At 48.0% G+C, this 22015-nt stretch overlaps 1 protein-coding gene across 4 annotated transcripts in view; it reads left to right on the top strand.

Moving 5' to 3' along the window:
* Window positions 1–4637: 4637 nt before the first annotated feature.
* Window positions 4638–22015, top strand: part of PRDM11 (PR/SET domain 11) — a 47012-nt gene continuing 29634 nt past the window's right edge. The window contains exons 1-4 of one of the 4 annotated variants that reach the window (XM_077963075.1): window positions 4638–5103; window positions 5695–5819; window positions 6178–6281; window positions 6791–7053. In XM_077963075.1, the coding sequence (XP_077819201.1) occupies window positions 5701–5819; window positions 6178–6281; window positions 6791–7053 (486 nt within the window). In that variant the 5' untranslated portion in view covers window positions 4638–5103; window positions 5695–5700. Of the gene's footprint in view, window positions 5104–5694; window positions 5820–6177; window positions 6282–6790; window positions 7054–12086; window positions 12221–22015 lie in introns of those variants that run through there. The other 3 variants (XM_077963074.1, XM_028833493.2, XM_077963073.1) reach the window with 3 other exon arrangements.

Below are 22015 nucleotides of genomic sequence, written 5' to 3'. Positions count from 1 at the left end.
GCTTGTAAAGGCCCTCTTCTAATGTCAAAAATTTTTTGGCTGGGCATGGTAGCTCACACCTGTAATCCCAGCATGGATCCCAGGGCAGGTCACCTGAGGTCAGGAGTTCGAGACCAGTCTGGCCAACATGGTGAAACCCTGTCTCTACTAAAAGAATACAAAAAATTAGCCAGGTGTGGTGGCAGGCGCCTGTAATCCCAGCTACCTGGGAGGCTGAGACAGGAGAATCGCTTGAACCCAGGAGGTGGAAGTTGCAGTGAGCCGAGACCATGCCATTGCATTGTAGCTTGATCGACAGAGTGAGACTCCATCTAAAAAAAAAAAAAAAAATTCACCACCATATGCACATCTGATGTCTGTTATACTTTTAAATATTAATAAAATTAATGACAATAATATTTATAGAGTAATTATGATAGGTCAGGCATTATGCTGTGTAAAACAGCCCTATGAGATAGGTTCTGATATCAGTCCCACTGGACAGATGGGGAAACCTGGCAGGTGTGGTTAATGCATTTTCTCAAGGTTACACAGTTTGTGAGTGGCTGTGCTGGTGTCAATTGACTAACAAAATACATGGTGACATAAGCTTTCTATGAATTCAATAACACTTTTAAATACATTTGTCTTTGTGTTCATCACAAAAGTATTCATTTGCAAATCTGTCTTATACATATAAGTTCGAGGCATATAATTTATGTTCTCTATAGGCATGCTTGCTGAGAATATAAATTTGATAACTCCCTGTAATAATTCCAAGCCCTTGCCCACCTCACACATGGTTTACTGTTAAGGACTATGAGTTGGACCTTTTATTTTACAGGAAAGAGAAACTGAGGGCAAGGCAGGAACTTTATCCGGGTCACCTAAAAAATTGACGGCACAGCCAGAACTGAGACCCAGGGCTTGGGATTCCTAGCCCAAGTCAAGGTCAGCATGTGGCTTGGGCCAGCAACCTAACCTCATGTCCTTTTGATATCAATGGGGACAACATAGATGCTGTGGTAGGTACCAGAGTAAACCTTCTAGATTCTCATGGTGCCAGCCTCTAGGGAAACCAAGTGGGCACAGATCCCCAGTCCCCTGGCTACACTGGCTCCTGGGCATTCCAGGATCCTGGCACCCTGCCAAGGGTGAAAACAGAGCTGCAGGCTCCTGGGCTGCATTCTGCCCCCTCCTTCTGGGTTTGCAGCTCACTGCTGGGTTTGCAACAAGCCTAATCTCTGCATGTGCAGACTTAGAGGAGCCAGCTGAGAGGGAGCATTGCCAGCAGCTTGGAATCCTCCATGAGGCCTGCCGACCACCCTTCCCCCAAGCCTTTTACTGGGCAGGTAGGACTAGAGCAATCTTCAGGAAGGGCTACAGGGGCTTTACCTGGGCCAGGCCTTAGAGTGTCTGCTGAGGTGGACTCAGTGAAGGATACCAGCCCATGTTCTCCCTCTCTTTCTCCCCAGTGGGAGTTCATTTGGTCCTGCCACATCCCATCTTCTCCCTCCCTGTCCCTGTGGCCTTTATCACAAGTGCAGAAATCTGTCTGTTTCAAAGTAGAGAGGTCTATGGACCACTTAAGAGTTGGAATGCACATCAGTCCTTTGAGGCTTGATCCTGGTTCTCCAGACAGCAGTTCCGAGTAGACAGAAATTATTTGTGCATATAGTCAATAAATAGGTGTCAGATAATAAGAACTTGGTAACTCATTTTGTTTCCCTTTATGCTTTGGCTGCCAGGAGGCTCAGAGTTGAATGAAAAACTCAATCACTAACCCTTTTACAACAGATTCCTGGCATAACCAACACCCCTCTTTCTCCATGAGGCCTCTGACACTATCTGTGGTTGTTTCTTAACTGTACCGTTTAGTATGTGTTTGTTTTATAAAACATTGCAAGTCTTTCGTGTGGTAAAGGTGGGATGTGAGAGATAGGACATAAAAGCAAATGTCCCATAGATGTGTCTACTTTGAGATACAAAGTAATGCTTTGCCCACAGGGGGTGATTTGCTGGGAATGATTTAAGACAGGAAAATGTTTGGATGCCTCGGTCCTTCTCTTTCAATCTCCCTTACCCTCTCCATCTTCTCTTTTCTCCCTCCTCTCCTCTCTTCTCTCCCTCTCTTACCCTCCATCCTTTATTCTCTTACTATTGCCTATTCTCCCTCCAAACTCTTCCCACATCCCTCTGTGCCCTTCTCATTTATTCCTAATGGAGACCACCTCCACCTGGCAAGTATCAGTATTTCCATTTTGCAAAAGAAGACACTAAAGCCCTAGAGAGTGTAAGTGACGTGCCATGGCCACACAGCTTATCCTCCTCAACTGATCGTCAGAATCAGGCTCTGAGTCTCGTGAGTCTAATTCCATCCTACCCCACAGTGCACCTCTTCACCCTTCAGTGCCCACCCTGTCAGCATCTCTCACTACCCGCTCTGCCTGGCGGAGATCACTGGAAGAGAGCTCCATAGGGAATCAAACCCCCACGCTGTTGTTCCTGCTGAGGTCTCTTTCAGAATTGAGATTCCCAATGGGACGAGTGGGACATATCAGAGGGGCCAGTGAGATATGAAGGGGGACATTTGGTGAATATTTACTGAGGATATGCTGTGTGCTGGGCAAGGCAGAGTCAGCCAAGCAAGGTTTTCAGCGTGCAAAATTGAAAGAGGTCTTCACTCTCAGGTGCCGGTCTTGCAAGTGTGTGACCCTGAGAGTGAAAGCCTCCTAGTGCCTGGCTTGTCTTTCCCTAGTCTTGGTCCTGGTGCCAGGCACTGTTAGAGGTGCTGGCAGTTCAGTGGTGGCCTGCACCCTGCCCTCAGGGAGCTTACAGTCTCTTAAGGGAAACAGATATTAATCAAGTAATCCTGCTAACAAAAGATGGTTACACATGTCACACTGCCATGAAGTGTGACATGGGGCTAGGAGAGGGTGTTTTTGGTGGCAGTTGGAGGGGGGCAGTGAGGTCTGAAGTCTGGGCAGGAGGTCCCCAGGTGTTCTGCAGGCGAGGACGCAGCAAGTTCACAGGCCCCGTGGCAAGATGGAGAATGGCATACAGGTGGGGCTTGGGGAGGGCAGAGGGGCCAGAGCAAGGGAGCTCCATGAAAAGCAGTCCTCAGCAGTCCATTCCAATAAAGCCTCAGAGTTTCCAAATCACTGACTTAAAAAAAAATAAATCCAAGCCAATGGAGAGAATTCAAAGCCACCCCTTAATGATGTCACTAGCACTCATCTTCCTGATCAGCATTCTTTAGTGGGATGTACAGAGACTGTGCGTGGCCCCTCCACACTCGTCTGTGTCCACGGAATACAGCTATGTCTGTGATAGAATCTATTATTAGCCACATTTTCTAGAGGAAGAAATGAGAACACAGAGAAGTTAGATAACCTGCTGTATTAGTCATCTCAGGCTGCCATGACAAAATACCGTAGACGGAGGCGCTTAAACAACAGCCATTTATTTCTCACAGTTCTAGAGCCTGAGAAGTCCAAGATCAGAATGCCAGCCTATTCGTTCCTGGTTGTGGCACTCCGCCTTGTGAATGGCTGCCTTCTGGATGTGTCCTCATGGTAGAGAGGGCCCTGGTGTCTCTTCCTCTCCTTATAAGGGCACCTAACCCTTATGACCTCAATTAATCTTGATCACCTCCTCACAGCGCTATCTGCAAATACAGATACCCTGGGGCTGAGGGCTTCAACATATGAAGGGGGGTGGGGACCATAACACCTGCCCGGGATGACACCGCCCGTCAGTGCGATTTGAACTCAGGCAGTGCCTGTCCAGTGCCCAGGCACCTAACCGCTGAGGCTGCGCCCCAGGATGTATGGTAGGGGGTACTGCCCATCCCAGTGAGAGCGCCTCAGGGCAGCAGGTGTTCAGGGATCCTTCACAAATCCACAGGGCCTTGCTCCCACCTGGCTGCTGAACTTGTGAACTGGGGCCTGAACCCACTTAAGGGTGATCCCAGCGATTGTTAGGTAAGAGGACTGGACAGGGATACTGCATGGCCAGGCCAACCTGAAACACTTGAATCTGGGGGTTCAGCCAGTTTCCAATTTCCTGAGCAGCCATCGGGCGTGGTCTGCATGACCTTGGGCAAGTCGCTTGACATCTTCCAGGTCCCAATTCCTGCGCCCTCAGAGGTCGCAAGGGGCCATCCCACAGGCTGTGAGGGCAGCCGAGTACCCAGGGGGGGAGCCCCTGGCATAACGCAGCCAGAAGGCAGGAGAGCGGCAGGCACCCCGGTCCTGCCCCGGACGGTGCAGGTGCGGCAGGCCGCGGCTGAGCGAGCGGGTGTCCTGTGTCTGCACCGGTGGCAGCGCAGGCCCCGTCGTCGCCGCCACGCCAAGGCAGCTCGGAGGCTGGGGACGCCCGGCCTCCTTGGCGCTGTCGCCCAGCCCAGGCGCCCCCTGGGCCGAGTGCATGCCGGGCCCCGTGGGAGGCCCTGGAATGGGTCCACCGCCCCGCCGGGAGCGGCCCCCAGCGGCGCCCCCTCCCGCCGCCCCGCCCGGGCGCCCGCTTCCTCCCGCTCCCCGCGCCCCCCCCCCTCCTGGCAGCCAGCCAACTGCGTGCCCCCGGGGCCGGCAAGAAGCCACATGCCCCCGCAAGGAATGCCGGGCCCGGCGGGCGGGGGGCGGGCGCTGGGCAGGGCCGGGCGGGCCGGGCAGGGAGCTCCCCGCCGGGAAGGCTGGCGAGAGTGGGAGAGCCGGCCCGCGCCTGCCCCGGCCGCAGCGCACACCGGCCCGAGACAGGGTGGCCAAGGGGCAGGGGGCGGCGCGGCCCGGCCCGGGCAGCCCTCCCCTTCCCCACCGCGCGCCCCTGGCCCCGCCAGCTCGGAGGAGGGGGCAGGCCGTCACATTTCCCCACACCCCTCCCAGTCGCCGCCGCCGGCTTTGGGGCCCCGGTGGGGAGCAGGGGGCTGATTAGCCGAAGAGCAGGGGTGTGGCCAGCGGGGCCCCGGGTAGTGAGTCACACACGCCGTTCGCCCAGTCCCGGGGCCCAGCGCGGTCCCAGCCCCAGCTGCGTGCCACCCTGGCCCCGAAGAGTATTCCCGGGCTTGGCATGAGGACCCCGGGGTGCCGAGGGAGGGGCTGAAGCCCGGAGCAGTGGTGGAGGGCGGTAAGCAGCGGGCTAGGGAGTGTCCCCTAGAGAGAGTGGGGTGGGGCTGGCGCCCTGGCTGGCCCTCGCCAGCGCCCCCAGGCCCTGCCTGTACCTGCTCTGAGCTGACAAAGGGGCCTGGCTGCGCTCCCGACAGTTCCAGGGTGAGGGGCTGCCCTGCCAGGCTCTGAGGGCCCATTCAGTCCGCCTACTACCCCTTGGCCCCAGTTGGGCTTGAGTTGTTCCCTCCCTTCTCCCCTTTGCAGTTTTGCGCCCAGGCTCCTATGGGGTCCTCCTGCCCTTTGCCCTTTGGTCTGGGGGTCCAGGCTGTGCTTCCCAGTGCGGCCTCCTGGCCTGGGCTGCCCTAGGCCCCTGACCCCATGGGGCTGGTGGCTCCAGTCGTCCCCAGGACCAGCCCGGGATAGAAATGGCATTTCCTCTTGGCGGGGCTACAGCTGTTTTTGTTGTCTGTGTTCTCAAGCGCTTCCTCTGGGGATGGCAGGGAGGGTAACCAGACTCCGCAAGACCCCCACTTGCCCTCTCCGCCACTCACCCTTCTTCCCCTGTTTCTTTGATCCTCTTCCTGTGCTGGTCCCACCTCCTGCGTCCCAGGACAGAATGACTGAGAACATGAAGGAGTGCTTGGCCCAGACCAATGCAGCCGTGGGGGATATGGTGACGGTGGTGAAGACGGAGGTCTGCTCACCACTCCGAGACCAGGAGTATGGCCAGCCCTGGTGAGGCCCTTGTGTGGGAACTGGAGAGGGAGAAGTGGGAGTGGAAGGTGCCTGGGCTGGGTTGGTTGGGAGCCCTGGAAAACGTTCTCACTCCTTGCCCACCTTCCCTCACCCTGCTGCCGGCAGCTCCTGGGTGCAGGCTCTAGAAAAATTCAAGCAGTGGCCTAGGGAGGTCTGTGCTCGCATCTCAATCTCCAGTTTTTCCACCACTCCTGCACTGAACAGCAGAACAGCTGGGACTCCTCTGCCCACCCCACATCTTCTCGGTCTCCTGGCCAGGTCCCCAACTTTTGTCCTCACTGGGCTCTCACTCTCTGATGACTTCTTTACTTTCTTTTCGGGCCTCTGCCCTGGCCAGCTCTAGGAGACCGGACTCCTCGGCCATGGAAGTTGAGCCCAAGAAACTGAAGGGGAAGCGTGACCTCATCATGCCTAAAAGCTTCCAGCAAGTGGACTTCTGGTGTAAGTGGAGCTTGGGGCTCTGGGCTGCTCCTCCCTTCACCCCCATTGCCCCATTCCTGGCTAGAGAATTTGCAACAATGCTACTATGATAGGTCCTCACCTGCCATATACCAGGCCCAGGTCCAGGCCTTGGTTAGTCATCATCGTTACCCATCCAAGTGGCTATTGTTGGCCCCATTTTCCAGATAGCACACTGAATCTTGGTGAGGGTTAAGTATCCCGCCTGAGGTCCTCCAACCCAAAGGAATACGGTTGCACTTGGACTCCAAAGCCATGCTCTTTCTTCCAGTTTTTTAAAACTTGAGACAAAGGGAGCTGCTGGCCTCCTTGACATAGGCAGGCCTGTTCTTAGAGTCCCCAGGGAGAGTATGGGTTATTGCTACTGATGACCCTGGGGCCTGCAGCTGTCTGTCCACGGGTAGGCCTCCTGTCAGCCCCTCTGCCTTCCCCATGGGGATCTTACCTTCCTGCAACAACTGAGGCCCTCCCTTCTCTTGCCATCCCTCCAGTCTGTGAGTCCTGCCAGGAGTACTTCGTGGATGAATGCCCAAACCATGGCCCCCCAGTGTTTGTGTCTGACACACCGGTGCCCGTGGGCATCCCAGACCGGGCAGCGCTCACCATCCCACAGGGCATGGAGGTGGTCAAGGACACTAGCGGAGAGAGTGACGTGCGATGTATCAACGAGGTCATCCCCAAGGGCCACATCTTTGGCCCCTACGAGGGGCAGATCTCCACCCAGGACAAATCAGCTGGCTTCTTCTCCTGGCTGGTGAGTGTGCCCTGGGCTACTCATGGGAGAGGTTGCCAAGGAACATGGAAGGAAACCACCAGGGGGAGCCATACTGGCTCAGCTTGGCCCCAGAGCTTTTCTACCATCCCTTCTGGACCTGTCGATGTTGGATCTTGCTGTCCCCTGGCCCTGGCTCAGTGGCTGCAACACTTGGTGTCCAAGGGCAATGCTGAGAGCACCCACATGACAGTAGTCAGCAGATCAGGAAATCACCAAGCAGAACTCAGGGCAGTGTGTGTCTGGTTAACCATTGGGCGGTATTGAACCAATGGATCTTCCAGAGTGGGTGACTCGGAGCTGGCCTTTGGGAATGCAGAGCATGACTTCCCACTTCCAAACCAGTAATATCAGGCTCTGGGCTAGGTGCCGGGGGTAAACCCTTCAACAAGACAGACATGGTTCCTGTCCTCAGGGAGCAGATGGTCTGGTGGGAAGACAGGCATTGAACAAGCAGGTTCACGTGTGATGTCAGTTGCAACACAGGGTACTATCAATAGATGGGTTGCAAAGATGAGCAAGAGGGGTTTTCAAGGGTATGAGGAGGAAGGATTACCAAAGCAACTTTAAGGAATCAAGCTTGAATTAGTGGACAGAGATAGGGGAGTGTGGGATAATAGAGAAAAAACATTCTAGAGGGTAAGAAGATCCTCATTCACTATAAAAACACTTGTTGAGTATCTCCTTTGTGCCACACACGGTGCTGGCCCTGTAAATACAGTGGTGGGCCAGACAAGACAATCAGGTAAATCCTGCCTTCATGGAGTTCTCTGTGGGGAAGATGGAATTAATCAAATACTAAAACAAATCCATGTCAAATTATAACTCTGAGGGTGATGGAGAAACAGCGAGGCTGGGAGAAAGTGAACAACCAGGGAAGTAATATGGGTGGAGGTTGGAGAAGGCTTACTGCTAGTTGAGCTGTGACTGGAGGTGATTGCCTACCAGGTGAAGATTGGACAGGTGCCTCGAGATGCTTTGAACAGCAAGAGCAAAGGCCCTGTGGCAGGAGAGCATGGCACATCTGAGCTACTGGATGAATGTCAGTGTGCCTGGAGTGTAGCACACACAGGGGCGTGGAGGAGATGATGGAGACGTGATCATGTAGGACCCAGTGGACCAAATTAGGACTTCTGTCCTTTTAAGAATGTAGAGGGGGAGCAGGAGTGATTTGGTCACATTTGTGTTTTGAAAAGATGATTTTGGCTGCAGCCTGGAGAACTGATTGAGCTCAGGGGCGCTGGTCAAGAATGGGTACCCACACCCCTTTCCCCAGGTAGAGCGTGTGGGAGTTCTGTAGTCGGCAATGGTGGAAGACTGCGCTAGGGTTGCAGCACAGACATGGAGCCAAATGAACTGCTTTGTGAACTGTATCAGAGAGGAGAGCTCTGACTTAGACATAGACTAACTGGCTTAAGGAAGGGAGCAGGAGGTATCAAGGACATCTGCAGTCTCCCAACAGGTCATTAATGGTGTCTTTCTCTGAGAAATGGAGGAGGCTGGAAGGGGACTGGGTTAAGAGAAAAATCATGACTTGGGTTTGGGACTTGTTGAGTTTGGAGTAACAAGATATCCAAGTGGTGATGTCAAGTAGGCAGTTGGAAATATGGGTCTTAAGCTTGGAGAGGAGGCTTGGAGATGTTGCTTAGTGAGTCACCTGTGCATGGGTGGTCAGTGGGGGAGTGGGTGTGGAGCACAGAACCTGGGGAGAATGTGCTGAGTGAGAGGTGGAAAGGCCTGTGACCAAGCTTTGAGGGATTTTAGCAGTTCATGGTCTAGAAGGGGAGCTTGATCCTGCAAAGGAGACAGAAGGTTTGCAGCCAGAGAGGTAGGAGGGAAACCAGGAGAGTGGGTGACCTGGAAGTTAGGGGAGAAGAGAGGTTCTCCAGGCCACAATGGCTGACAGTGCCAAGTGCTGCTGAGAAACCAACCAGAAAGACTGAAAAGTGTCCCGTGGATTTACTCTCAGGGAAGCCATCGGCAACTTTAGCAAGAGCTATTATAGAAAGCAGTGGGTCTGAACCTGAGTCGATTTTGCAGCCCTGCCTCCTGTCCCTGGACATTGGGCAGTGTCTGGAGACCTTTTTGTTGTCACAGCTCAGCGTAGGGGTAAGCTGCTGGCATCTAGCAGTTGGAGACCAGGATTACTGTAAACATTTTACAATGGACAGAATAGTCCCTCATAACGAAGAGTTATCTTTAGAAACCCTGCTGGAGAGTGATGGGGGTGGAACCTGATTAGCATGGAGGTGACCAGGGGTAGTCATTTCCTAGAAGTTTGGTTACAGATAAGATCGGAAGTGAGGAGAAAGGTAAGAGTGAGGTGGGGGGGTGTGTGGTCAAGTCTGAACAGACTTAGAAAGACTATTATCCTCAAAAAGCCAACGGGAGGGGTTCTGCTGAAGTGCTTGAGTGTAGAGTAGAGATAAGGCATGATCCCTAACCTTTTACATCATCTCACAGGGTTCACATGGAGACACTGGACAAAAAAAGGGAGTGGATCAGCATCATTCCTGTCCTTACAGGGTTAGCGCAGAGGATTAGAGCAGATAGAGGTAGTTAGGTATAGTGGGCCACATAATGGCCCCCCAAAAATGTCCCTGTCCTAATCCCTAGAACTCGTAAATGTATTATCTTCATGGCAGAAGGGATTTTTTGCAGATGTGATTAAGTTAAGGATCTTGAGATGGGAGCGATGATCTTGGATTATCTGGGTGGGCCCAGTGTAATCACAGGCACCTTAATAAGAGGGACGTGGGAGGCTCAGAGTCAGAGAGAAAGAGATTGGAGGATGCTGCTCTGCTGGCCTTCAAGATAGAGGAAGGAGCCAGGAGTCAAGGGATGCAGGCAGCTTCTCGAAGCCAGAAAAGGCAAAGAAACACATTCATTCTCAGAGCTTCCCGAAAGAATGTGGCCCTGCCAACACCTCAATTTTAGGATTTCTGACTTTTGGAACTATAAGGTAATACATGTATGTTGTTTTAAGCCACTGTGGTTTGGGCAGTTTATTGGCAATTTATTACAGGAGCAACAGGACACTCATATAGGAGGCTTTTGTGTTTGTGCGGGGACATCTGCTAAAATGTGCAGGGAAGTGGAGTGAGATGGCCTGAAATTGAGGAGATCAGAGAAGGTGAGTTCTGCTTGGGATGAGGAGAGTTCCCGGTGCCCATGAGGTGCTCAGGGGAGCTGTCCAGAGCACTCTGGTGTGTGTGGCTCTGCAGTAGAGAGACGCTGGGATGACGGGGAAAACTAAGTATATAAATTCATGCAGCTGAAGCCCGGAGAAGGGAGGGCATTGCCTATAGGAAAGGTGCTTGGGGAGGAGAGAAGAGGCATTTGCTTTGGAATATGAGTTTAAGGAATCATTGGAGGGAGAGGAGTTGAGAAGGCGTGGAGCAGTAGGAGGAGACAGTAAGAAGTCTCCTTAGCCCCCTTAGCAGGAGCTGTCTCACGAGCGGAAGCCAGATTGCCGCGGATTAAGGCGTGAGTGGGAGGTGAGGAGAGGGAACCAGCAAGGGTGCATGGCTTATTTTAAAAGTCTGGTTGCCCACTGAGCAATTATTATATGCCAGGTGCATACTGGACACCTCTGGCATCTCATACTCTTCCTCGAAACAGTCCATAGGGTGGGGGTTGCTGCCCCTCTTGTTCTGATGAGGAAACACAGGACTCCCATAGCTGGTCCACAGTAGACCTTGGGTTCCTTCAAAGATAGTGTCCCTCCATCGTGCCACCATGTGAGGACTTCCCTTATTGCGAGACATTGCTAATGGGGTGGAACAGTTAATAGCTACCCTGAGCCTGTTTTTATTATGTGTTCAGATTCAACCCAACCTTACATAAACAGAGCAACTCCGGAGCACTAGGTCCTGAGCAGGGAGCTCTAGGGATAATGGGAATGCATGAGGTTTGCTCTCTGTTCTCATGGAGTTTGTGGTTCAGTTATGAGGGCAGGGGCCATGGTGGATAGGAGGGGAGGAAGCTTGTTCCCAACCAAGTAATACAGAGGCAGAGTATTGCTTGGTGACCACAGTGCTGCAGATTGGAGATGGATCTTGTCTTGAAGGATGGATAGAAGTTCAACAGAGGAAGCCTATGGCTTCACAGCCTATTGGAAAATTGCAGGAGAAAAAATTTAGGACTGTGCCCAGGGAATGGCTGTTAGGATCCCTTTCTGCTGCTGCTAGAGTCTGTACCTTGGGACAGCCCAGCTGTGGAAAGTTGAGAATCTTTAAAGCAGACGAACATCCCCAGGTTGACTGCCTGGCACAGGTCTATGGTGAGAGGAAAGGAGAAATAGAAGGCCCTAGAGTTTGCAACCTGGTTCTAGACTAGCTCTACCAGTCAAGAGTAGGCGTGGCGCCAGTTCAGGCAGTGGGACTGGTGGCCTGGAGGTTATTCCCTCTGAGGTTTCTTCCTAGGTCCTTAACTGCAGCCAGCAGCCCGCAGATGGGCACAGGGAGGGAGTGGTTAGAGGCTGCAAGACCATATGGAGGCTTTAACCTTTAGGAACCCAAGAGGTGAGAGACATTGAAGGCCTAGAGCCACCAGATGCTTCAAGTGGCTCAAGAAAAGTTGTGTGTGTGTGTATGTGTGTGTTGGGCATGGGTGTTTGGGTCTCCACTGGGGAAAAGCAGGCATGAAGAATGGCTCTGCCTACTCAGGTGATGGGTGGGCTGAATGGTGGGAGAGGACAGGGAAGGTGGGGTGAACAGTGGTGCTGATTTTTGGACCAGGATCTGGAAGCCCCACATCCTAAATAAACTGCCCTCATTTGTGAAGTCCTGTCCCAAAGCCATACTGTATATCATCTTCTTTGGACTGTATATCATCATCCATACTGTATATCATCTTCTGCCTGCCTGCAGAAGCTCTGGCCCCCATTCAGCACAACACATTTCCTTCCACACTCCCTCAGTACATACACTCTACTCTGTACAAATGATGGTGGTGGTCATGACAAGCATAGCTGTTAATGTTTATTGAGCACTTACTGTGTGTCTGGGTCTGTACTCAGTGCTTTGTAGCATAATCTCATCTGATCCTAACAACGCTCCTGTGACATAGGTATTATTCCATCCATTGCACAGCTGAGAAAACTGAGGCCTGGAGAGGATGAGTCATTCTGCACAAAGCTAAACAGCTGGTGAGTCGCTGAGCTGGGGTTCAAACCTGTGCAGTCTGACTCCAGAACCCACCCTCCCATTCCGCCTCTTGGCCCTCTAGCCTCCCTTACTTAGCACGCCTCTTCTTGCCTCCTTGCCTTAGTAGACTCTATTCTACTCATTCTTCCTGCCCATCACAAGTTCCCTCTTTGTCTTTGCTTCACCTGGAGGAAAGCTGGCCTGACTGTGGGCAAAGTGGTACAAGGCCTGGACCTGGGTCATGATGGACCGAATGGCCATTTCCACTCCACAACTCTCCTTCATGGCCTGGCTGACTTGTCAGGAGTTGGACACTCACCTCTGCCTGTCTAGGAAAGACATGCCCCTTCCTCTGCATTTTCATCCCATTGGAAATTATAAATGCTGTAATTCATTGCCAAGATCACCCAGGCTACGCTCAGACACTGCAGGCCAGGAACCATGCTGCTGGCACAAGGCATCTGGGGGTACTGTGCAGCCATGTGGTTTGGTAAAGAGGCAAGAAGACAGAGGAAGCCAACATAGGATTTTGTTTGTTTGTCTGTTTGTTTGTTTGTTTGTTTGAGATGGAGTTTCGCTCTGGTTGCCCAGGCTGGAATGCAGTGGTGTGATCTCAGCTCACCACAACCTCTGCCTCCCGGGTTCAAGCAATTCTCCTGCCTCAGCCTCCTGAGTAGCTGTGATTACAGGCATGCACCACCACGTATGACTAGTTTTGTATTTTGAGTAGAGACGGGGTTTCTCCATGTTGGCCAGGCTGGTCTTGAACTCCCGACCTCTAGTGATCCTCCCGCCTCAGCCTCCCAAATTGCTGGGATTACAGGCTTGAGCCACTGCACCTGGTTGCCAGCACAGGATTGCTATGTAAGTTTTTCACTCAGACCGTTGCCTCTTCCAGAAGGGATTTAGGGTAGCCTAGCAGTATACATAAAATATACCACAATAGCATATTAAAACTGGGAGAGAGAAAGAAGAAAGAAAAAGAAGGGTGGAGACCCTAAATGGAACCAGGAATGAAGCTGAAAATGTATAATATAATGACCTCTATCTGTACTTTTAGCTATACAGGCTCCAAATCTGGCAGCCACTGGGAAAGTAGCTGGCACGTTCTGTCCATAATGTGAAAAGGACCAGGGAGCTCCTGAGGAGGTCCGCCCTTCTGGGCGCTGATAAAGAGGACACTGTGTGATGGAATTGTCCACTTCATGCCAGGCAGCCTCCCCACCTGCCAGGCTGTTACCATTCTGGGGAGAAGCAGATGTGAAATGGTGTTTTAGTGTTTCCCATTTCAGCTTTTATGGTAAAGTGACGATTTCTTTTAAGACTTGAAATTGGATGTGCCAGAGCTCATGGCACATCCTCCAGAATAGCATCTGAGAGACCCTGAGTGCTTGGCTAGATGAAATAAGCAGACAGTTGCAGTGCCATGACATGTGGTGGGGACAGGCAGGTATTACCAAGTTTGGGGACGCTCAGAGAAATGAGGAGTAACAGGTTTGTCCAAGAAGAAAGAAAAGGGGCATTTGAGACAGGGTAGATGTGCAATGTGAGCATGCATGAGCAGGTGCTTTTCATGCTTGCTTGTTAATTTCTACTCTTTATTATGAAAGTTGCAAACTCGGTTGAAAAGTTGCAAGAATAGTGTAATGAATACCCTCATACCTGCCTCTAGATTCACCTATTGCTAACACTTTATACCCATTGCTTTATCTCTGTCTCTACACACACACACACACACACTTTTTTTTTTCTTTCTTTTTTTCTTTGAGATGGAGTCTCACTCTGTCACCCAGGCTGGAGTGCAGTGGTGTAATCTCGGCTCACTGCAACCTCCAACTCCCAGGTTCAAGCAATTTTACTGCCTCGGCCTCCCAGGTAGCTGGGACTACAGGTACACACCACCAAGCCTGGTTAATTTTTTGTATTTTAGTAGAGATGATGTTTCACCATGTTGCCCAGGCTGGTCGCGAACTCCTGAGCTCAGGCAATCTGCCCACCCCAGCTGCCCAAAGTGCTGGGATTACAGGCATGAGCCACCGTGCCCGGCCACATGTTCTTTTTTTTTTTTTTTTTCTGAACTGTTTGAGATATAGTTACAGAGACATCATGACACTTTACCTCTAAACACTTCAGCCAAACTCCTAAGAGCAAGGTGTTCTCCTATACCAGGGTGAACAAACATTTTTTTTAAAGGCTACCTGGTAAATACTTTAGGCTTTATGGACTGTGCAGCCTCTGTCATAACTACTCCGCTCTGCCATTGCACTGCAAAAGCAGTCATAGATGATACGTGAATGAATGGGTGTTGCTATGTTTCAATAAAACTCTATGTGAACACTGAAATTTGAATTTCATATTATTTGAAATGAAATTTGAAAGTTATAGAAATGAAATTACATAAAAACACATTTTTTAGTCATAAAAAAAAGGTAACACCGTTCTTAGCTTGCAGGCTGTATAAAAACAGATGGTGGGGGCTGGATTTGACCTACAGCCATCGTTGGCTGACCCCTGAGCTATTTAACCACCATATAATGATTCCACCCAAGAAATTTAGCATGGATACAATACTGCCTCAGCTATAGTTCATATTCAGATTTCCCCAATTGCCATTAGTAACATTCTTTGTGGTTTTTTCCCCATCCAGGACCCGTGCAGGTATCACACATTGCATTTAATTGTCACATTTCATTAGTCTCCTTTATTCTAGAAAAGTCTCCCCTGTATTGTTTTTTCTCTTTATGATATTGATACTTTTGAAAAGTTCAGGCTAGTTGTTTGCATAATGTTCTACAGTTTAGATTTGTCTGATTGTTTCTTCATGGTGGATTCAGATTACAGCTTTTTGGCACAGGCAGTATTAGGTCTTTCTCACAGCCTGCCATCAGGAGGCACCTGGTGGCAGTCTGTCTTATCTTTTACTCAATGGTTTTAACAACTATTGATGAGTCTTGCCTGTATCAATTATTATTCATGGTTAAAAATTTTTTTTACCATGAATTTTCTATGATTTTTCTCATAGAAAATTACCATGATTTTTCTATTTTTTCTCTTCTACATTTATTGACATTCTTCTGTTTAAAAAAATAGTGCTCAACCTTCGCCCCCACTCAATCCTCATTTAAAGCTATTTTTAGCTATTCGTATGAACATGAATTCTTTTTTTTATTTAATGTGTTGGAGTCCATGTCTGTCATTATTCATTTTGATGTTTAAATTGCCCTAGATTTGACCAGTGGGAATGCTTTCAAAGTGGCTCCTTGTTCTTTCGACACATCCCCATCATTATTTTAGCACTTTTTCCTTACTTTCTGGCACAAAGATATTCCTACTGTCTCTCGTAGGAGCTGTGATTCCTTTTTGGGAAACGGTGTTTAGGAGCCCAAATCTCTGAATGGTAGGTGTGCAATTGCTACTGGGGTGTCCTTGCTTCTAAGCTGAACTAGGTTTTATCATTATTATTGCTATTATTATTATTTTATTTTACTTTGAGTTCTGGGATACAGAACCTGCAGGTTTATTACATAGGTATACATGTGCCATGGTGGTTTGCTGTACCTATCAACCCATCATCTAGGTTTTAAGCCTCCCATGCATTAGGTATTTGTCCTAATGCTCTCCCTCCCCTCACCTCCTATCCCCCAACAGGTCCCTGTGTGTGATGTTCCCCTCCCTGTGTCCATGTGTTCTCATTAGCCACACTAGATTTTGAGGGAGGGATGGATGAGTTGATGCAAATGTCCTACCATGTCAGAAACTGAGGGAATGCAGCATAGCAGTAGTCATGGAATTTACAAAGGCCCTGGGGCACACACGTAACAGTCAGGTAGGGATGGTATTAATATTAGGGTATAACAGAGGTACCGAGTGTGCTTAGAAGGAAAAGTGGAAGATGAGACTAAAGTAAAAGTCACTTTTCTTGTGTTCTCAGATGCAATGGATCATAAAACACTATTGATTCAATATCAGCTTTTCCAGGAGTAAAAATGAATACCTCAATCCAAAGATTCTGAATATCAGAAGCATTAAATGGGCTCAGCTTGTGTAGCTGTTTTATAAATGCTGGTAGTTTAGTTATTCAATCACAAACCAAACCAAAGATTTCCCCAGGAAAATGTAATATGCTCGTGAACCAGTTTTGGCTGGAGCCAAGTCTGTAAATCTATTGTATCAGAGCAAAAGTAGAACATGAAAAATTATTCTGAACCTGTATAGTATTTCCAGTAAGACCAGCTCCTAACCTGACCTCCTCTATTTCTTGGCTCTCCAGTTCATTCTGCTGTAGCTGTGTTTCTCACACCTGAACAGTGTTAAGTTCAGGTGATTTTTAATGTTCCTGGAGTCTTAATGTTACATTAATTTCATTTTAATGTACTTAAAAAGGTATAAACATATAGCTTGGTAAACACAAAGTATCTTGTACTTATAACTTTTAAACAACTATAAAGCCAAAACAAGTTTACACATATAAAATGAACTACAAAAACCTCAACATAATACACATTAACAAAATCATTCTAATAGGATAGTTGATGATGTGTCACTGAAACAAAATTGCTATTTAGAAGGGGAATATCGTAGTGATTACTGAGACACAGCAAGTGTCTTTGGAGTTTGGAATGCCTGTACTTTTGTGTGCAGTGTGATATCTTTACTTTCCTACTGTTTGTCTCTATTTGAAACACTGGGAAATCTTGTATGTATGTATGTATGTATGTATGTATGTAAGTATGTATGTATGTATGTATGTATGTATTTAGAAGTGGGAACTTACTCTATTGCCCAGGCTGGGTGCAATGGCAAGATCATAGCTCACTATAACCTCAAACTCCTGGGCTCAAGCCATCCTCCTGCCTCCGCCTCCAGAGTAGCTAGGATCACAGGAGTGTGCCATCACACCCATCTATCTTTTGTTATTGCAACTGCCATGATGTGTCTTGGCCTTTTCTTTACCGGAGTGCAACATTTACATGTTAAGTTTATATCTGTTCTTTTTTTGTTGGCTCATAGCAAGTAGTCATAATTGGGGTTGTATGTCAACTGTTGGGATAAAACAAGCTACCTCAAAATCCAGTGGGCATAGAACAAGGGTCGGCAAGCGTTTTCAGTGAACGGCTAGGTAGTGAATATTGTAGGTTTTGCGGGCTATACAGTGTCTGTCTCAATGACTCAATTCTGCCATCATAGTGCAAAGGCAGCCATAGGTGTGCCATGTTCCAATAAAAGTTTATTTATATATACTGAAGTTTGAGTTCCATATAATTTTCACATCATGAAATATTGTTTTTTCTCTTGATTTATTTTCAACCATTTGAAAATCATTCTTAGCCTGGTGGGCCATGCAGAAACAGGTGGTGGGCTGGAATTAGCCTGCAGGCCATAGTTTGCTAAGCCCTGACATAGAACAACAATCATTTACTCTTGCTCACCTATGGGCTGGTCAGCTGCAGTTCCTCATTTCTACTTGTGTATCTGCTGATTGGCTGCAGTTTGGCTGATGTAGCTGGGCTTGCTGGGCTGCCCAGCCTCCAGCTGCTGGGGGAGCTTGGCTCCTCTCTCTGGAGCCAGGTCTGCTCCAGACACTGGGATCATGTCTGCTCTGGGCCCCAGCTGAAGGAGCAGGGGCTCTCTGGGGAAGCTTTTCTACATTTCGAGACTTTGCTTATATCATGTTTGCTAATATCTCATTGGCCACATCAATTTCATGGTTGAACATAAGGTCAAGGAGCAAAGAAGTGCAGGATGCCTGTTAAACAGTCTAGTTCAGAATCATGTGGCAAAAGGTGATAGGGACGGCTGAAGAGCTGGGGCCAGGGATTCAATCTGACACGGATGCCATCTCAGCCATAAATGCAGGCCTCTTGCGGGTGCAGAAATCTCATGAGGATTCCCACATATTGATTTTTTAAAATGAAAACATGGAATTAAAAATTCTTAGAGAGAACATTCAGATCCTGAGAATATATCCAAAGACCCTAGTTTGAGAGACACTCATGTTTAGTAAACTTCCTGGCTTTGCCACAGAGGATTTGGGGTTTCTTGGTGTTTGAAAATTCCCCAAGGAGAGGTCTTGTTGAACTATGGTCTCTGAACCTAATTCAGCACTCCAGACCCCAGTGGGTCCTCAGAAGATGCTAGTTAGGGTTGATGAGCAACAATAACAACAATAATAGTAGCAGCAATAATAGCTGCTGCTCACTGAGTACTAAATGATTTGTATATCTCATAACAGTACTGTGGGATAGTTATTATCTTCTTTTTAAAGATTGGGAAACTGGACCTTAAAAGGCCATGTTGCTTATCTAAGGTTATACAGGTCATTTATGGGGTCAGGACTTTTAACTAGATCTCCAATTTATCATATCCAGGCCTCAGATGTTAATATCTAGAATGCCTTCCTGGCATCCCATTGCTGGTCTTCCCACTCTCATGGAAACCTGTTTCTTTAGGGATCAGTGTTCAAGCATAGGATATGTAGGACATATGATCGTTCCCTTCTCCTTGTTTGATTGATAACAATGAACCTTTGGCAGATTTTATTTTTTAACAGCTTTATTGAGATATAATTCACATACTACATAATTCACCCATTTAAAATGTATGATTCAATGATTTTGACTATATTCACGGATGTGTGCAACCATCATCACAGTCAATTTCATCAAATCCTGTATCCTCTGGCTGTCGTTCCCCTCTTCCAATCCCCCTAACCCACATCTTCAACCCATCACCCTCACCCATCCCTAGGTAACCACTAATCTACTTTCTGACCCTATAGATTTTTCTATTCTGGCCTTTCATATAAATGAGATTATGTCATATGTGGTCTTTGTGACAAGATTCTTTCACTTCGCTTCATGTTTTCAAGGTTCATCTGTGTGGCAGCATGTATCATTCCCCCTCCCCCCCCGCCCCACCTTTTTTTTTTCGGAGACAGCGTCTCTCCATGTCACCCAGTCTGGAATACAGTAGCTTGATCTGGGCTCACTACAGCCTCTGCCTCCCAGGTTCAAGTAATACTCCTGCCTCAGCCTCCCAAGTAGCTGGGATTACAGGTGTGCACCACTATGCCCAGCTTTTTTTTATTATTATTATTATATTTATTTATTTATTTATTTATTTTTAGTGGAGAGGAGGTTTTGCATGTTGGCCAGCCTGGTCTTGAACTCCTAGCCTCAAGTGATCCACCCACCTCAGTCTTCCAAAGTGCTGGGGTTACAGGCATGAGACACCACACCAGGCTGTATCATTCCCTTTTATGGCCTAATAATGTTCCATATCTTGTTGATCTCTTCATCCATTGATGGCAGTCTCTGCCTTTTGGCTGTTATGAATAATGCTGCTGTAAACATCTGTGTACAAGTTTCCATGCGGACACGTGTTTTTATTGCTTTCAGGCATAATACCTAGGAGTGGAATAGTAACTCAAGGTTTCATCATTTGAAGACCTTCCAGGCTGTTTTCCAAAGCAGCTGATCAATTTTGCTTTCCCACCAATTGTATATGAGGGCTCTGATTTATCCATATTCTTGTCAACTCTTGTTTTTCTCTGACTTTTTTATTCTAGCCATCCTAGTGGATGTGAAGTGATACCTTATTATGAAGCATTAGAGTTTTGCTCTGCTTTTTTCCTATCTCTTATTCATTTCAGTGGTTATTTGGGGAAAGCTACCTGTGATAGATGTGCAGGTTGTGTATTCAACAGCTCCATGGGGTGCCTTTCATGTCAGCCCTGTTCACTACGTTCTTCTGCCGGGTTAACTTGGAAGACTCTTCCAATCTGCAGCATGATACTTAAAGTGTGTTTCTATCTGATTTCTCTGTGGCTCATTCCAGTTTACATTTTTGCTGCCTCCTAGGTAGGCAGCAAACTCCTGATCCAGATACTCCCAGATCTCTCTCTCACCCTTGCCCAAGACCATTCATTCATAAAAAGGCATAACTAAGAGATGGGATTCAGTCCAGTCTGCTTGACAGCTGCTTCTCTAGTTCTTCCCCAAGGGCCCAAACTGGTACTCAGAATGCTGCTGCCTTTCACCAGGAGCCTGCCTCCTTACCAAGGAGAGCGAGGCTCTGTGTGGTCAGGGTAGCGGGTGGTTGGTCCTGAGACTAGTCCATAGTCCTGGCACCTTTCACAGGCAGAAAAGAGGGACTTGTGAAGGGAAGAGCTGTCTGAGTTGGTTATAGGCTCTGTCCCTGGATTCCAATCCTGGCTCTACAACTTGCGAGAAATGTGTCTTTGGGCTGCTCACCTGTTCTCTCACAGCTCAAGTGGTTTTATCCATAAAATTAGGATGCACAATCTAACGGAACACACCCCTATGAGTTGTTATAAATACTAATGCTTGTTGCATGCCTGGTACTTAGCATGTGATGAGCAGATCACAGCCAGCTTTAGTATCTACAGTTATCATCAGGTGGGTTTCAGGGATGGTTGAGGATGGGAGGTGAAATCAAAGTATATAAAACCTGGATGTGGAATTTAGGATTGTTTGTCAACATGCCTCATTAACCAGGTCTCCAGAGTCGTTTTAAGCATTAAAAAGAAGGAAATTCTGCCATTTGCAACAACATGGGTAAACCTGGAGGATGTTATGCTAAGTGAAATAAGCCAGACACAGGACAAATGCTACCTGATACCACTTATAGGAGGAATCTGAAATAGTCAAATTCATAGAGATAGAGAGCAGAATGGTGGTTTCCAGTGGCTGGGAAAGAGGAAATAGGGAGGTATTGGTCCAAGGGTATAAAGTTTCAGTTATGCTAGACGAGTAAGTCCCAGAGATCTACTGTACAGCATAAAGCCTATAGTTTACTGTATTGCATACTTAAAAATTTGCTAAAAGGGTAGATCTTATGTTAAGTATTATCACAATAATAATAATAAGAGCAGAGGAATATTTTGGAGGTAATGGATATGTTTATATCATAGTTTGTGGTGATGGTTTGACAGGTGTACACTTATTTCCAAACTCATCAAGTTAGATATGTTAAATACATACAGCTTTTTGTATGCCAGTCATACTCAATAAAGTGGCCTAAACAGAAAAGAAATTTGAAAAAAGGATGAGTTCATGTCCTTTTTAGGGACATGGATTAAGCTGGAAACCATCATTCTGAGCAAACTATCACAAGGACAGAAAACCAGACACTGCATGTTCTCACTTATAGGTGGGAATTGAACAATGAGAACACTTGAACATAGGGTGGGGAACATCACACACCGAGGCCTGTCGTGGGGTTGGGGGAGGAGGGAGGGATAGCATTAGGAGATATACCTAATGTAAATGACGAGTTAACGGGTGCAGCACACCAACATGGCACATGTATACATATGTAACAAACCTGCACATTGTGCATATGTACCCTAGAACTTAAAGTATAATAATAATTAATAAAAGGAAGTTTTGGATTAGTAAAAGGAAGTTCTCATTTCCTTATCAGTTAAATTAGGGCAGATGGTTTAAATTATGGTTATTGAGCTTTCTTGATTCATCTAGGAAGTTATACTCACGTGCCAGTGTTCACAAAATGCACACATTTTAAGGGATGCCCCCTTACCCAGACACCAGGTTAGAAACCTAGTGCCTGGATAATCTCAGATGCCCTTGTCTAGCTTGAGTATTCTTCACTCCATGTCTGTGGCCATAGCAGAGGCCAGAGTTCAAGTTATCTCTCAGGTCTTCAGTTGGGCTGGGGAGTAGCTAGAGAAAAGAGGTGATGCCATCTGCTTCCTGGGGCTTGGGGGAGGAGCATTTGAGGTATGCCAAAGTGCTTCATCAACTGTGAATGGCTTC

Source organism: Macaca mulatta, chromosome 14 (genome assembly GCF_049350105.2).
Source record: "Macaca mulatta isolate MMU2019108-1 chromosome 14, T2T-MMU8v2.0, whole genome shotgun sequence".
Taxonomy (NCBI): Eukaryota; Metazoa; Chordata; class Mammalia; order Primates; family Cercopithecidae; genus Macaca; species Macaca mulatta.
This window is presented reverse-complemented; position numbering and strand designations above follow the sequence as displayed.